General features: G+C 37.7%; 1 protein-coding gene and 1 long non-coding RNA gene across 3 annotated transcripts; one reads left to right on the forward strand and one right to left on the reverse strand.

Moving 5' to 3' along the window:
* Positions 1-320: 320 nt before the first annotated feature.
* rab38a (RAB38a, member RAS oncogene family) lies at positions 321-11,347 on the reverse strand. The gene is made up of 3 exons (XM_085184167.1): positions 10,975-11,347; positions 7,615-7,895; positions 321-4,877 (listed from the first exon to the last, which is right to left on the reverse strand). Exons 1-3 carry the CDS (start codon positions 11,174-11,176, stop codon positions 4,722-4,724), a joined length of 639 nt encoding a protein of 212 aa, XP_085040293.1. The 5' UTR covers positions 11,177-11,347; the 3' UTR covers positions 321-4,721.
* Positions 11,348-11,368: 21 nt separating this feature from the next.
* LOC146504073 (uncharacterized) lies at positions 11,369-16,583 on the forward strand. 2 transcript variants are annotated; one of them, XR_014877858.1, is made up of 6 exons: positions 11,369-13,075; positions 14,223-14,296; positions 14,504-14,622; positions 14,715-14,842; positions 14,929-15,023; positions 15,631-16,583. It is a non-coding gene; the product is annotated as an uncharacterized LOC146504073 (long non-coding RNA). The 2 variants fall into 2 exon arrangements; XR_014877857.1 differs by having other exon boundaries at positions 12,400-14,296.
* The last annotated feature ends 96 nt before the right edge of the window (positions 16,584-16,679 follow it).

The following is a 16,679-nucleotide window of genomic DNA, read 5'->3' on the forward strand; positions in this document are numbered from 1 at the left end:
ATCGATTATGTAGTAGCACTACAACTGAGCTCTATGCCCGTATTTGTTCTGTGGCTGCTTTATTGCAGCATTTATAATTTATTTATACTGCTGTGCTGTATACAGTATGAATATCCTTTATCTCTTCAGGGGGATTTTTCGCCTGAGAACACGTTGCTAAGTGGAATGCACATAGTTTTTTTTAGACCTCTGTGGGATTTGTTGCTTTGCAAGCCGAAGAAGAAATCCCTGTAAACTTAAGCTAGAGGCTACAATACAAACACTTAACAATAATAAAATAAAACAAAATAAAATACCCCCCCCACCCCCCCGCAAAAAAAAAAAGTCTGACTGATGCCATTCAATCCAAATTGTGGATCCTTTGGACTATCCGTGAAAATATATGTGCGCATTAATGCATGCCAAGGCAACGCCAAAAAACATTCTGCTCATTATCCTGCTGACAGCAGCATGGCTCTGTAGCAAAAGAGTCAGACCTCACCTGTCATTCACTGAAAACAGTTGGAACAGTACCAATTGGAAAACACCAAAAAGGACATCTGAAACTATTGAGAAGCTGAAACCAAGTAAGAATGGGAAAATGTTTTGCTTTCAAAACTTCAACTTAATTCCCAAATGTTTACAGAGGTTTGTTAACAGAAGAAGTGATGTAACACAGTGGCAAACATGCCCAAACCTTTTCCAGCAATTGATCCAGAACGAGCACATGTTTTACAAAACTAACAAACTAACTATATAAATCAATCTCCGTTTAGAAATTGCATACGTATATATGTTATGCAACTTCTTGCGTTCTCGTTTTGCATGCAGTTGACACAGCATCACTACTTTTTGGAAGCAGGTTGGTGTATTGGTGTGAAAAAAGAGTGTGCATGTTTGTGTTAGTGAGTGTGTAAATAACACGACTAAAGAGAGACTTTACGCCAACCTGAAATCACATGCAGCTCATTTCCTCCTCATCCTTTCCTCCTTATTCCCTCTACTTTTTCCTTTTTGTGTAACATTGGAAAAGAAATAGAGGAGAACTACAAGGGCAGAGTCAGTCTGTAAAGAGAAACAAAGCTATGACTTTCTTGGTAGCTTGTTGCCTTAGAGACTAGCAGAAAGCGAGAGATAAAGCTGTGAAATCTTCTGATCATCTGGGCATGTGTGTGTTTGACTGTGTGAGAGAGAGAAGACTGTGTCTGTGTGGGTGTACAGAGAAGGGGTTGGCTTCTGAGTCAGAAGAAAAAAAAAGAAGAAGAAAAAAATTCTCACACAACTCTACCCTGCGCCTAACCTCTCCCCTCCGTTTCCTTGTGGTTTCTCTCTCAAATTGTTACATCAATGCTGAAAATCCGATCTAATTATTGAAAATTAGAAAGTGACACCATCTTCCTGCAGCGTGCGGCCTAACCTCTAAACCAATATGCAATGGAAAGAGAAGCGCTAGACAACAGACGGCATCTTTGTCTCCCAAGGATTAGAAGAAACCACAGTGTTAAACGAGGCTCAAAATGTTATCTTTAGAGGGAGATAATTAGACAGTGAGTTTCAGGAGAAAAGTGCTGAAAAATGAATTCATGAAAAATAACCACAAACATCAACTCTATGGTTGCTTAGATTTGTGGGGTTAAAGGCTCATTTAGAAATAAGTCACCGAACAACTTGCGTTGTGAGCTCTAGTAAAATGTTCCCTTTTGTAAAGCATGTGATCAGCCAACTTGTGCTGCCACTGCTCTTTTGGCTTTTCAGTTGAATTTAATAAGATTTAAGCAAATGTTTCACAAGCTATGGCCAAGGGGGTTAAAGTGGGTAGGAACAACTCCCATGCAGTCACATGCAGCATGCAGTAATCAGGAAATAAGGCGCAGCCTGGTAGCATCAGATGGTCTGAAACATAATGTCCAGAGGTGTTCTACCTCATGGTAAATGGCCTGTATTTGTATAGCGCTTTACTTAGGAGTCAGGGTTCTGTTGCCTAGCCTGTAGAGGTCTTTGTGTCCCTCCATGGATATCCCCAGATCATCACTGACCCACCACCAAACCAATCATGCTGAACAATGCTAATGTCCGTGACTGCCACTTATAAAAACACCCCTGTTTTGAGGGTTCTCTTATCAGTGCCCCTCTTTGCCCATTGTTGACCAGATGCTGTAATCTGATTAAAAACTGTTCCTTTAACGTCTCTGAGGATTGGAATCCTCTGTGTATGCAGCAGTCACGTGATGGGTCAAAAACAATGCACGAGAACTATTATGTCCCAGTTTGAACTTTTCACTGTGAAATCTTATCACAGGGTGTTACATAAACAGTGTAAATCCTTGCTCCAGAAGAAATGTCTGTGATCTCCTGTTAAAGTGTGACAAATACAATTCAAAGCGTAGTTATGAGTTATGCTTGAACTGCATCAGTGATCCTGATTTGATTTGATACACTAAACATGTGAATTTAAAATGCTATGCTGTTGAAAACTGCTGTCAGAGTGCAGTACAAATGAACAACACAGAATGTACATCAGCTTTAATTAATCATGTAGTAAAATGGCATATAAACTCATTAGTTGATGTTTTAAAGCAAGTTCTGTTCTTTTGCTTGCTGTCCTGTGAAGCTCCGCCTTAGCTGCTGTTCTATAAATGTAAACCCAGTTTTTCTAGTACAAAATCTGCATTAGATGTCTGGGAAAATGTTCTTTTTCTGTTAGATGAGCATAATGCATGAAACTGTTAAAACCAAAAGAACTGAATGACACACAGAGTACAGGTGTGGTTTTTGCATGACCAATAATTCTCTTTTTCATTTACTACAAGACATGATACAAAGGGGAGTAAATGCAATCACAAATTCGTATCATCAGTTAAATACTGAAGTTGCTTGACACCAGGTTTGTCATGCTGTTATATTTAATTTCAGATGGCGACCTGATAGGACTTCAGCTGGGATAGGCTCCGGTGGAATCAGTGCACGGTGATCTATTACAGCATGCTCTGATTCCAGATACTCTGAATTTCTGGTTTCATGTCAATCATTGTAGTATCTGCCATTTTAAAGAATAAACACAAAGAAAAGCTACATTAAGGTGTTGTTCTGCTGTATGAAATAGCTTTAGAGGAAGGATAGAGCCTTGTGGAGCAGGATGGGGGGAGTCTCAATGTTCACCATTGTCACTAAAGACAAGTATCACCAGTGCTGATGACTGATTCTTCTTGTGGCACAGCAAATATTTACCCTTCTTCACATCAGACCAGAGGACACTGGCTGGCTGACTTCATGTGGCTATGTGAATAGTCAGCAAAACACTGCTGCAGGCTGACAGTGATGGTTTGTCAGATGTGCTGCTTAGACACAGCCCAGGCTTCTTGTTTTGCCAACAAGAGGCTACTGCCACCTAACCCTTCTGTAGAGAAACCTGTATTGTCTGGTTATACCTCCTCCCAGGACTGCGAGGCTAAGCATATAAGCAGACTTCTTAACTGACATCTCCCTCACGATCCTTAATTTATTGAATTGTTAGGATCCAGTCATTTATACCCTGATCATAGTGCATAGAGTGAATGTTAAAACCATGTTTGTGGTTGTATACAGACTTTTTAATGTTATAATAAGAAGACAAATGGGAAACAGCTAGTCGTCAGTAAAGCCACGGTTTATTCACATGAACATTTTGAAAACTGGATACATCTTTGGTTCTACTGTATAATCTGCCTCAGTTTGCTGTATATAATATGTACATAGTTGTATACATGTTTGCATTCATCCCATAATTACAAACATTACAAATAAAAGAAATCACAGTGGGATAGAAATTTAATAGAAAACCACTGGATAGAATTAAGGGATACAATGGGCATTAACACACATTCAGCATTATTTTTAAAAGTGCTGAAATTGAAATGAGTTCAATTCTTAATTAGCGATGAACAGAAAGAGAAATGTGCACCATTAAGAGGACTTGTAAATAATATATAGTGAATATCTCTACTGCAGATATTAAATAAAATGCTTTAAAAAGGCACTTTAATTGCAATAATCTGCTTTACAGTGCTTCACTGGAAATAGTGGATGAACATGAAAAGTTAAAAATAAATGAAGCCATATTTGAAGAAGCCATGTAATGTGGCTGTGGTCTTATTAGCATTGAGAAGGAATTGCTTGGGAGAGAGTTGGTGAGAAAAAATTCTTAACTTGCTTTCTCTGCTTGCTTGTGAACGAAGCATGAAAAACGTGACAAACCAAAAGTGCCGTCAGGTACGGGTTAGGAATTACAAACAAGCAGAGGAGAAAAATGAGTGCAGAGGAAAAGAACAGAGACGACAGTAAGAAGAGAGAAAGAGGAGCAGCGACCATGGCTTCTATATAGTGATTACTTCCACACACCTCCAGTACAGATATTTTGTGCTTTGCCACAACCTTTCTGTGCATGTGTTCATTAACTCCGTCTCCATGGTAGCCGAAGTGGCAGTGTCGAGGCCTGAAGTCACCCAGAGGGTGACCTTGTCTTTGACAAGAGCACACAGCTGCACCCATCTCTCTTTCTGCCTCTGCTCAAATCCATCCATTTCCTGAGCCAGCTGCCTCTCTGTCCACTCAAACCCCACACCCAACCCACCCAAGCTTAAAGACTGGAAAGGAGTTGGCACCCACACCGTCTACCTCGAAAAGAGCCAAAAGGAGCTCTTTCTTGTTCTCTTTCTCACACATAAACTGAACACTGTGTGTAATGAGAATCCAACTACCAGGTCCTACTGGGATCTGAAGCATGAGGAGCATGTCCCACCTTTGTCCTTTTCTAATTGAGGCGTGATGGTGTCTGGGACTTCTGACTGGAGCATGTCTTTCTCACTGGCAATGATGTGCTTCACCAAGCAGTTGGCTGCTTCATCGATGTTTATGTTTTCCTGAAAGCAGAGAGGGGGGAAAGGGGGGGGGGGGGTGATAGAGGAGAGTGGGGAAAGAAAGACAAAGAATATGAAAAGGTAGGAAAACACAGAAGATCAATCAATGTTATAAGGCACTAAACAAGATAGAAAAAAGTGCCTGCAGGAAGAAAAACCTGTGGAGTTAATTGAGTGAATCAAATGGACCATCACTAAACTGAAGAGGTGGAAGAAACACAACAAAACAGTCAGCAGCAACGATGTGAACACAAGCTGGAAAGAGATTTTTGCATTTACTCTGAGTGGTTGCCTCTGGTCTGACACACTGACAAATGACAATGCATCCCTCTTTTACACACAAAAATGACGACGAAAGCATCCACAGCAAAACCTAATGAGACCTGTGATTACACTAAAAATATATATATTTTTCAATGTAATGTATTTATACCATATACCAACAACAGTCACCTCAAGGTACTTTATATTGCAAAGTAAAGACTCTACAATAATACAGAGAAAACAGAGAAAGCCCAGACAATCGGAGATGATTGCAAAAATACTGGAATAGGTAAAACTGGAATGATCAATTTGCACAGTATGGAATACTTACATATGCAAGAAAGACCTGCATTATGCAGGCCTGAATTCTAATTTATATAAATTCTCAACATTAGAGTCTTTCTATCCTAATCTTAGAAAGAATTAAAAAACCTAGAGGAACTCAGTGATGACACAGTGTGTGTCTTTGATTGATGGATACTGCAGTAGCTCAGAAAGGAAATGTCATCGTAGTCAAATGAGGTCTCTAATAAAAACAGAAGTAACTTCCAGAAGTGTCTCTCACCCTTCCCTGCTCTACTCTTTCAATATAAATTTAAATAAGCTGCATTTTTCTTTTTCTTTTTTGATCCGGTTATCAAAGTTTAGTTAGGAGGAATTTTACCTTAGTTTGATGAATAAAACAAATGATACCAAAATGTTTCTTCATATAGGAATTGGGATGCCTAGTTTTAACATTCCAGAGCTAAATGATCCTCTAAGGAAAGTCATCATCTACAAAGCTTCTCCACCCACAGGAATACAACTCAAATGTTCTGCTGAGCGTGAAAAAAGATGAGAAAGATGCATTTTTCTAACATGTAAAGTCTACTGCAGCAGCAGTCGTGTGTTTAATATTTTAATATCCTGATGATCTAGCAGTGTGCCGCTCAAGTAAAATGTATTCTATATCAGTTTTTCACAATAAAAACTGTTGTTGCAAATTTTGGAGGTTACTGAGCTCCAAAAAAGTCAGTTATCAGCTGAGTAAAATATAGTGTTTCCAATTAACATTCGAGGCATTAAGCTCTGAACTACTTAACATTTGTGATGGATTATTATTTATATTTATGGTTAGTGGAAAAAAAAGATGACAGATGATTTATTAGGTGCGACTGTTTTGAAATGTCAGGCTTTGAGCAAAGTTAATACTCAGTTTATCTCTGAGTGTTTTTTTTAATCATTCTTCCCCTGAAACAATTATTGTTGTAGCCATTATCGTCATTATTTTTATAAAGCTTCATTAACTTGTTTGGTGGTCTTTTTTTTCTTTTCTTTTTATACAATTACAATATTTTAGAGATTGTATTTTGTTTTCTAATAGTATAAATGCCATTTATACAACAACTAAAATTATAGAGGACAATAATGCTTTGCTGAGGACACTGAGCATAATCTATTTCGGGCCTGTGGCAGCTGTGGACCTCACAGATTTGTACAAATATTTGTATAAAGAAACAAAAGTAAGAACAGATTTTGTATATGGTTAAGTGGCTGAGTGTTTTTGTTAAGTTTTATTTGAACTTTCAGTGCCGTATATGGCTAAGCTTTCTCACACCTCAGTCTATTTTCTCCTCTTACCACCCAGCTGTGAGATTCCTAGCAGCCATACTCTGGTCTGAGTGTGTTACTGTGTCACTGTGTGTTGCTCATTTCACAATCAGAATACACCCACCGCATTTTTATTTTCTGTCGTCATGAGTGAGCCTTGAATCAAACTTTTACTGTCTTTTATTTCTTATTTGTGCTCAGTGTTTAAATATATTATCCCATTTCTTCTGTTTATCTTTAAATATTATTGCTATGCTGTCAGTCCAGTCTAAAATTTGTTACAAAGGCTTCAGACTGACTGAATATAGCAAACGTAACAAAGTATATTTTGTAAGCAGTTTAGGTCTTTTAGCTGAAAGTTACGTTTTGGTTAAAAATATAATTTCTATAAATTGCATCAGAGTCTCTGCGAGCCTAAGAATAAGCACTTTTTTATGGTTTGTGCAGTCAGTGGAAAAAAGTGTGCCAGTATATTCCCTCAACACTCCTGGACATCCTGTCTGGATAACAGAGCACCTGATGCAAGTGCAGCTGACCTGGAATAACACAGAAGGAACATCGACTGTGAGACTCTTGTGCAAAAGCAGCAGGGCTCTGTGATTGATATGCAAATACTGAACAGTCTGGGACTGTTAAACTCAGCACTTTTAAAGGATCTCTTCACATCCTGAATGTGCCTCTGTGGTGGCATCTCCACAGAGTAATCAGGTGCTAGGTCTGATAGAGTCAAGGAGTCAGCTGCTTCCCAAGGACATCTGAGGAGACTTGCTGGCACAGGGGGATTGAACCTCAGAGCTCTGTTGAAGGCTGCTCTTTGTGTCCTTGTAGTTAAAACACTGTGTGTGTATGTGTATTCGTGTGTGTGTCTGTTTGTCATCTTTCTCACCTTAGCAGAAGTCTCAAACCATCCCACAAAGCCGTTCTCCTGGCAGAACTGCTCCATCTTTATTCCGTTATTGGTCAGTACATCCCGACCCTGGTCACATTTATTGGCCAGAAGAACAGTGGCTACATGCTTCCCGTTGGCAAGTGTCAGTTTGGAATCCAAATCCTCCTTCCACTTTGTGACAGCCTCAAAGGAGGCAGGCCGTGTGACATCAAACACGATGAATGCACCCATGGCTTCACGGTAATACACACGGGTCATGTTGCCAAACCTCTCCTGACCTGAAAGACGTGCAAACAAAGTGACACACACACGCACACACATAAGATTATTGCTTGTTGTCACTGTGATGCATTTTAAACTTTTCATACTTTATTAAAGCACATCGTGAAATTTTCGACAGACCAGTATAACAATGGTCTATCACAGCTGTCACCTTATCAGCAAAATGTAAACAATGTTACCATTTTCTCATTTTGTTATGGATGCGTTCTTTACATATTTCACCTGCATCCGATACTTCAGACACACATTTTTTTTCCATTCCATTACAAGACAAGCAGGAACAGATGGAAAAGAGGCAGAATGGGAGAAAGAAACATTGCTCTGGAGTCTGTGCGTGCCTGCTTATGAAACTGGCTGTAAAGAAAATTCCTGAGGGTCAAATTAATTTGATAAGCCCTGTTGGAATCTTGTATCCACACACATTTTCCCATCCATAATTTCTGCTGAAGGACCATCAGATTCAGCTGCGCAGCTGCAGAATAAAATCAAGACACTTCCACACTGTGGAATAACCAAAAATCAAACTGGTCTACTCATCATGGCATCCAAGAGAAGATGCCAAGAAAAAGGGTTTTGAGTCCCACAGCAGTGTTGTTTTTTTTTTTTTTTTTGAACAGATGGATCAGACCACAAGGTCAGATACAGAACAGGTGGGAGGCAGAAAGGTTTGCTCAAGGACTTATCTAGGGGCAGATGCTAGTTGAAACAGGTCGGCCATTGGAGAATGTCGAGCAGAAAATTATGCCCCTGGCCTTCTCAAACACACTGCTTTCTGGGCAAGTACATTATAGAGGATGTTTGAAAAAGCCCCACTAGAAAATGTAAGTATCTCTTTACAACAGATCAGATCAGGTATCTTTGGGTGTTTCTACTCATGTCTCTGTGTAGCTGTTTGCAAATATTGTATCTTTGCTAATATTTAACCTCACTCCTCAAAATAGGTACTACTTAGGGGCCTTTTAGGCTTATAGAAAGGCAGAAATAGTGTAACTCTGCAGTTCAACATAATCCACGAAAGTTCAAAAGACTGAAAATTATCTGAAGTCAAAGACAAAGAAACAAAACCCTAAAGGTTTTTCCTCTTATGTGTACATGATCTAGGCTTGTGAAGTTAGCTCTGCTACACTGGCAGCATGGCATAGAAAAATGGGAGACAAAAATAGAAAGGTCGAAGTTGTTTATCTTGGTAAATGCACAGAACAGCGAGTGATTTATTACATCTGTTGCATGAGAAAACTGTAGCTCATTACCAAATCCCATAACAGAGCTGGGTGAGTTTTTTCTTAGATTTATGAAAGTGAGACGCAGTCATAAATATTTCAAAAAAAAGTTTGTACGTAGCATATTTACTTGAGATAATCTTCCATCTTGAAGGCTTTAATAACCTTTAGGTGAGTGTAAGAAGCACAATGAGTACAGTGCGAGACCTGTGGCAGTTTTCTCTGAGGGAGACCCTCATATTTGGCTCATAATAAAAAGCTTTCTGTGTACAGGAGCTTGGGCCTCAAATCTCCCTCACATGAGTTTGAGACACATGACTGCTTGCGCTTACTGGAGAGAGAGCGCACAGGAGGGGAGAGAGCACCAGGTCTGAGGATTCTTCTAAACCTCAGCAGACACTCATGTGACATGAGGCTGTTGTAGTCTTTCTGTCATCTTAACCAACAGCACCCCAGTCAAAAGCCGGTATTATTTCTGATTTCTGTCGTCGCCAGAAGCAATTTAAAAACTGAAAACCGACAAGTAAACATTTTTAGAATTTTTATTATATTAACTTTTGATTTTAAAGCAAATAAAAAACTTCCATTCCTCATCCCTGATGACATGGCATCCTAACACCTACCAACAATTTACACTATTCAACTTATATAATACTACATTTACAAAGTATAGTGAAGGCGTGTGATACTTGGGATCTACTCGAGGTAACACTTTATTTAGTTACACTGTGTGTGTGTGTGTGTGTGTGTGTGTGTGTGTGTGTGTGTGTGTGTGTGTGTGTGTGTGTGTGTGTAAGACAGCTGCATTTAGAGCAAAAAACTCCGTACTGGGGGCCGCATGACATCAAATTATAAAGGTGATATAATAAACATGCCTTTATTATGTCATCAGCTGGAACATGAGCTCAATGTTTCGTTCCAAATTAGATAAGATTATTAATTTTCTGGCTCAACAGACCAGCTGATGCAGAAGGTTTTGCATAAACCTCGAAACAATCTTAGAGTGGCACGCCGTTACTATGACAACACTGATTTATCATGAGAGCATTGTGATGCTCCTTCATCAAGGTCACATGGCGCAAAAGCTCATCTTATATATGACTTTAACCTTTTTAACATGTGACTGTATGAGTGCATAGCCAAGCGATTGGAAGGCAGGAATTTGGAGTCAGCTGGTACAAATGACGAACAAGACTGTGTGTGTGTGTGTGTGTGTGTGTGTGTGTGTGTGTGTTAAAAACAAGGGTGAACTGTAAAAAGAAAAACAATTCTTGGAGTGGTGTGGTTTTGTTTCCTTATTAACCTATGATTTGTTTAATCTAAAATAAACAATATTTTTAAAGTCCATAATCAGACAGCTCACACATTTTCCTGAAATTACAAAACATGTCGTTTCTACTGGAGCAGCCAACCTCTTATAAGCATTTCATTAATTGTTTGGAAAGCTTTAGCACAGCACTTACTGAGGAGTAGAAAGTGGTTTTTACAACGACAATCATTGTGTGATTGTGTGTCATTTAATGAAGACATAACGGGCTAAATAATTGTAAACTGAATTTTCTTTACGATTATAGCTTGTCACTTTCATTAAAGAGTTTTCAAATGTTATGGTAATTTCACTTAAAAGACTAATTAACCATCTCCAGTATGTTTTCTGCATAAGAAAATCACACATTTCCAAAGAAGTTATAAATTGATAATAATCTGCTTTGCATAACTTCTAAATGTAACATGCTTAAAACACTTTTAGGCAAAAAGGAAACAAATCGCACAAATCCTCGTTTCTCACAATCCCCACGGTGTTATCGAACTGTTTCACCTCCTCTTATTTAATGTGAGTGAAAAGTTGGTTTACCTGCGATGTCCCACAGCTGAAGGCGCACGGTCTCCTGGTCCCAGTTGAGCACTTTGAGTGCGAAGTCCACGCCGATGGTGGCTCGGTAGTTGGGGCTAAAGTTGTGGTGGACATATCGCTTGATGATACTGGTCTTCCCAACCCCGAGGTCGCCTATCACAAGAATCTTATAGAGATGCTCCTTATTGTGGTTGTTCTGCATGGCGACCGAGGAGGGCGAGAGTCGAGCATGAATCCACCGTATGGGGAAGACCTGGGGATGATAGAGGGAGACGCACAAGACAGCGCAGAGAGAGCTGGGGAGAGCTGGGAATGAGAAGGGGCGGCAAGGTACGCCCTGGCCCACAGAGGGAAGCGAAGCAGAGACGTCTGGACCTTGCACTGCAAATTTCTTGTAGCTTAACAAGATTTATTGTCTTAAATTTAGCCAGATTATCTTGTCCATCTTGTTTTGAACATTACAAACTAGTTTCCAGTCTCATGTGTTAGATGATTAGACTTGTTTTAAGTATATATTCCTTTTTTTTCTTATTTAGTCTGTAAATCTAAAAATGAACCATTTCACCTTTATTTCAAGCAAAAATAGCTTTTAGATAGAGTGTAAAACAAAAAATTATCTTAAAATAAGAAACATTCACCTTTTTCCTTGAAATAAGAAAGTCAATCATTGGAAGGTATATTTAGACCTGAGACGTGTCACAGATGTATTTGTTACCATGTAAAATAAGCCACTTTACTCTAACGGCATAATGTATAGCATCTTCAATCACCAAAAACTCCATATTAGCAACCTCTGATACAGGACCTAGTCCTTTCTCATTTACAAATATCGGATGCTCAGTTCCTGCTTCACTTTGACAACACTCCAGCAGCTGATTGTGGTTTACAAGAGACTTGCACACATTCTTAAAGTTTAATTTGGCTGACCATTGTTTTTTAAAAAAAAACTGCGTTTAGACTCTATTTCATACACGTATGACAAATTACAGGTCCCAGGGCAATAATCTGAGAGGGAAGATGCAGCATGTAATCTTCTATCATTTTTTTTAGTTTGGACACAGTTTGTAAAGACACAACTGGGGCAAAAAGTATTTTAACAATTTCAATTAAATCCAAAATAAATTTGATAAAAGAATGGCAAAATCTTGATCAATATAAGCATTTGTCCAGGGGATTGTTTTAATCTGTTGTCACTTGAAGCTAAAGTAGCATTAAATTTTTTTTTATGAATTATAGAACATTTTTTGAGACATTTTATTAAATTCGATGAATTTATATTCCAAAATCTCTTTTTCCCAAAGTCTGTTTTTGTTTCATAATGGGGTTTTTCATAATGGTGTATTTATTTGAGGTCATTTAACAACTGAATTTCTTATTCAGGCAATCGGGGTGGGACCTGAACGCTCATTGGCTGCTGCCTAAACAGGTGCTTAAAATTAAAGTGTCTCAAAATGTTTCTATTATTACAAAAAAGAATCGTAGTGAAATAAATATTTAATAAAATATTATAAAAATACACAATGTAAAATAAAAATTAAATGACACGTTTTAACACTTTGGTGTTCCATAGTCTAGTTCATATTAAAAAGTTAAATAATGTATTAGCACTAGATTAGGTTCCTGTATTCCTCCGTACAACCATCCCACATATCACACAAAAGTCTGGACTACTGCTATGAATTGTATTAATATGGCTCAAAAGAGACTTTACTGTTAAGGCAACAAAAACAAAACAAATCCCACACCTCCAACACGCCATCTTGTTTGGGGAAAAGACCTGAAAGAAGTTCTTGGCGGGCAGAGTAGTAGAGGTCAATACCAAGTTTGAAGGGGTGGTTTATACCAAGTCTGCATTTAACTTGTGTAGTAATGTAATTGTAAAGACGACTACAACAGTCATAGTAATTGATGGGTTATTTGTTAAAATTAGTTTTTCGAATGCAGGTTCATTATGCATGTTATGTTCACGTTTTACAAGCTTTACACAGACGAAAATGTGTAACACTACCTCCCCCTGGCTGCCCTCAAGTGGCTCTGTCCATTATCTCACTGTTTGAATCGGAGGACACGAGGGAGCAGGTTCGGACTGGATTCTGTTGAGGTAATTAACTTTTGCTTACAAACATTTCGGGTTCTTTTAGCTTTGACTTACTGTAGTAACATCAGTCGTGGTCAAATATTAAGTTTTACCGAGGCAGTATTATCAGTTCACTACCAATGGGTAGTTAGCCAAAACTGCCAGCCAGCTAGCTAGCTTAGTTCATTCAGTATGCTGAATTGTTAGCATGCAGTGATAGTTTAAAATTATTAATGGTGCTAGTTAGGTAAATTTAGCTTCGTGTTCAATATACTTAACATAGCTATATGACAAAAGAACTACAGTTGATATCCGCCTTTGCAAAAGTCCGTTTTGTGTTTCCCACCCACGGAAAATAAAAAGCTGCGGTGTTTTTTTTTCCTTCTTAAGCCGCGTGCTCTCTGTCTGCACTGTGCTTGGTGTGTTTGTGTGTGCAACTTGGGAGGACCGATACTGGTTTGAGACAAATCTCGCAATCGGGCTCATAACTTTACAATGCTGTTTTTTGTTATGAAAAAGGGGTGTTGGACAGATCTATATTTAACTTAAATGAGGATTTACTTAAGTCATCAAGAGTTAACTGTTTTATGACCAAAATTACATTTAACCAACATGAGTTTATTCAAATTTTATTATTTTACTATTTTTTGCAAGTCCAGTTTGGGTAATGAAATTAAAGATAACACAAGGGAATAAAAATAATGCACATTTATGAAAGACATCTTTACCTATAGATTTACTTTAAGCCTCATTTCCGACAGATTATGATTAATCATATAAACTTGTAAGTTGGAGAAGATGTGAACTTGCTTCCAATTATTTATGTTGTAAACTATTAATATCAATCAGGTCACTTTAACCTTGCTGAACCGAGGTAACATTTTTTCTTATGGATGAAGTGGCCTAATCTGAGCTGTGGTCATTTGTTGAATGATTTGACAAGCAGTTGGGCACTATTAGTTTTAGTTTGAAAACTAGTTTGGAATAGCCTTGTCATAAATTTTAAGTAAGCAATTTTATAAGACTTAACCATTGAATTAACACAGGCTCTACTTGGTCTGTCTTTTGCACCTTATCCATGTGTCTGATTGCATAGACTTTGGATCCATGGCAGGTGGTGTCTTGACTCAGTTTTTCTTTTTGACCCAAACATATGTTTTTCTTTCCTCAGGGAAAAGTTCTGACAAAAGCTACACCAGTAAATCATGGAGGGTTTGGATGATTGCAGCCTTTCGGTTCTAAATGGTAGGCCAAGCATATGCATATTTATGCAAATTAATGTCTAAATGAATTTTGTGTTGCACACACTGACAGTGATCGTACATAGAATCAGTTTTATGTTGTCAGATCAATAAAATATTTAAATTACATTTAAATGTATTTGACAAAATGACAATTTGGAATTGTTGTACAACTTTTACATTTCTGAAAGTTACTGACTTTTATTTACAGCTGCAGACATAGATGAGGTCTTGCTCCACACCCTCAGTAGGGACGATTTAAGGGACCTGCTTCCAGGGCCTGAAAATTTTATGAGGAGGAAACAGTTGTGGGCTCAAGTTCACAAAGAGGCAAGTTTTGCCGCTTTTGATTTAAAAACACTTAGCACGACACATTTTGTTTAGGACTCCTGTAATATAACTATTTTCGTCTTCTTATTTAGGATGAGACTAAAGAAAAGGCGTCTCATGGACATCTCACCATGTGACCAGGGAGAAGATTATGATGCAGATTCAAGTGGTGGATCAAACATGCTTTTGCCACCAAGGAGCAGTTCTGGTGACAACAGTTGTAAGTGAAAGATTACAATTATGGCAATAATATTGAATATTGAACTGAAATTTGATTTAGTTCTTTCTTTCCTGTTCTGTTCATAGCCCTGTTCAGGACACTACCAACTTTCTTCCCATCACAAGTTGCACCACCCAAGAAGATGGGACATGCCAGTGAAGCACTGATTGATGTCCTTCAGGTCTGTGTTTCTTCATATTTGTTATCAAATAATGCCCATAAAGCCTTCACTTTAACAGTTTATTTGGCATATGGCCTTTTTATCCATGCCAAGTCCTCCAACAATGTAGTTTATATTTGGAAAAGGTGTGCAGAAATCTGAAATGGCACAAACACTGAGATAAAAAAAATTTCAACAAAAATAATAAAGAAAATCATAAAGAAATTAAAAACAAAATGGAAATAATTACATATTTAACTATCACAGGTGCCGTATCTTTGTCATTTCCTAAAGTGTGTAAAGACATAATCCTAACGGTGATGAGGCAGAATTTATTACATTTTTCAATGGCATGAATAAATATATATATATATATATATATATATATATATATAATTTTTATTTTTTTTCTATACAGTATTTGTCAATCTAAAGAAAAATAACATTAATATGGTCTGTAGCACATCTGATCTATGGTTGTCATCATTCATGTATCACCCGAAGGGTGCACCCCAAAGGGATCAATAAAGTGAAGTCTAAGTCTAATACATACTTGAACTACCCTGATAGCTTTGGAGTTTCTCCGTACATTGTACAATTTTTGTCTTTGTTTTTCTTTTGCCAACAGAAGATCCAGCGTCAGCCCCGTTCTGCTCTTTGAAGGGTCCCGCTGTCTTATTGCAGTTGGAACCACTCTCATCACCACATTTGACCACAGATGACCTTGGAGAAGGTTTGCTGTATCTTATGGCATACTACTACACCCTGCATCTCACCTATCCTAAATGTGTGGCAACGCTTCTGTCTGTCATTTAGACTGAAGTGTTAAAGGACAAAATCCATGAGCAAGACACCACAGGCTCATACAAAAAAGTCATGGCAGGCTGTAGGAATGTTTATTGAAACGTAGAGCTGTTTGAGCAAGATGTAACTTAGGTCTGTGTTGGAAGGTTTGGGCCTGATAGCGTTGAAGTTGCAATTTACACTTGAATTCTTTTTTTTTATTCTTATTAATGTAATACAAAGTACTTTTTTCTTTAAACACATCTGTTCTGCAAATTGTGTTTAAAATTGCAAATGCTCTTTTTATTACATTTTATATGTTGAGTAGCTAACTGGTTTAGCACTTCTAAAAGGAACACAAAATAACAATGTTACACTTACAATGTGTCTTTAAATTTTTGTGTACTATGATTCACTGAAATATTTGTTACTGTTTGGAGAGTTTGTTTCCAATAAAGGTCATGTACACAGTATACTTTGCCTGCTTTAATTTGGCTTTATCTTTCTTATTTTGAGAATTCTTATCAAGTGTAATTATCTTACTGCACTGGCAGATTATTTCACTGAATTTAAGAAGATTTAGACTACAATCTATTATTTTTTTAACTTATTTTAAGATCTTTAAAATGATTTAATGTACTAGTTTTTAGATTATTTGCCTTGATTTGTTCCTTAGAATAAGTGTTTTATGCCTATTTTCAGATTTAATTTCTTCAACATTTTGCTTAGAACAAGTGGTTAAATCTTATTTTAGGTTTCAATTGCCATGATTGGTTGCTTGGAATAAGTGTGTAAGGCTTATTTTAAGATTTAACTATCTAATTGTTCCCTAGAATAAGTGGTTAAAGCTTATTTTAAGTTTCAATGTTCTGATTTGTTGCCTGGAATAAGTGT

Source organism: Neolamprologus multifasciatus, chromosome 14, assembly GCF_963576455.1.
Source record: "Neolamprologus multifasciatus chromosome 14, fNeoMul1.2, whole genome shotgun sequence".
NCBI classification, from domain to species: Eukaryota; Metazoa; Chordata; class Actinopteri; order Cichliformes; family Cichlidae; genus Neolamprologus; species Neolamprologus multifasciatus.

Excerpts from the sequence above, each read along its gene's own strand:
- rab38a (XM_085184167.1), bottom strand. The coding sequence starts at position 11,176 with ATGCAGAACAACCACAATAAGGAGCATCTCTATAAGATTCTTGTGATA. Across the intron at positions 7,896-10,974 it reads TCAGCTGTGGGACATCGCAG|GTCAGGAGAGGTTTGGCAAC; the intron begins GTAAACCAACTT and ends CACGTCTTTCAG. Across the intron at positions 4,878-7,614 it reads GGTTTGAGACTTCTGCTAAG|GAAAACATAAACATCGATGA; the intron begins GTGAGAAAGATG and ends CTCTGCTTTCAG.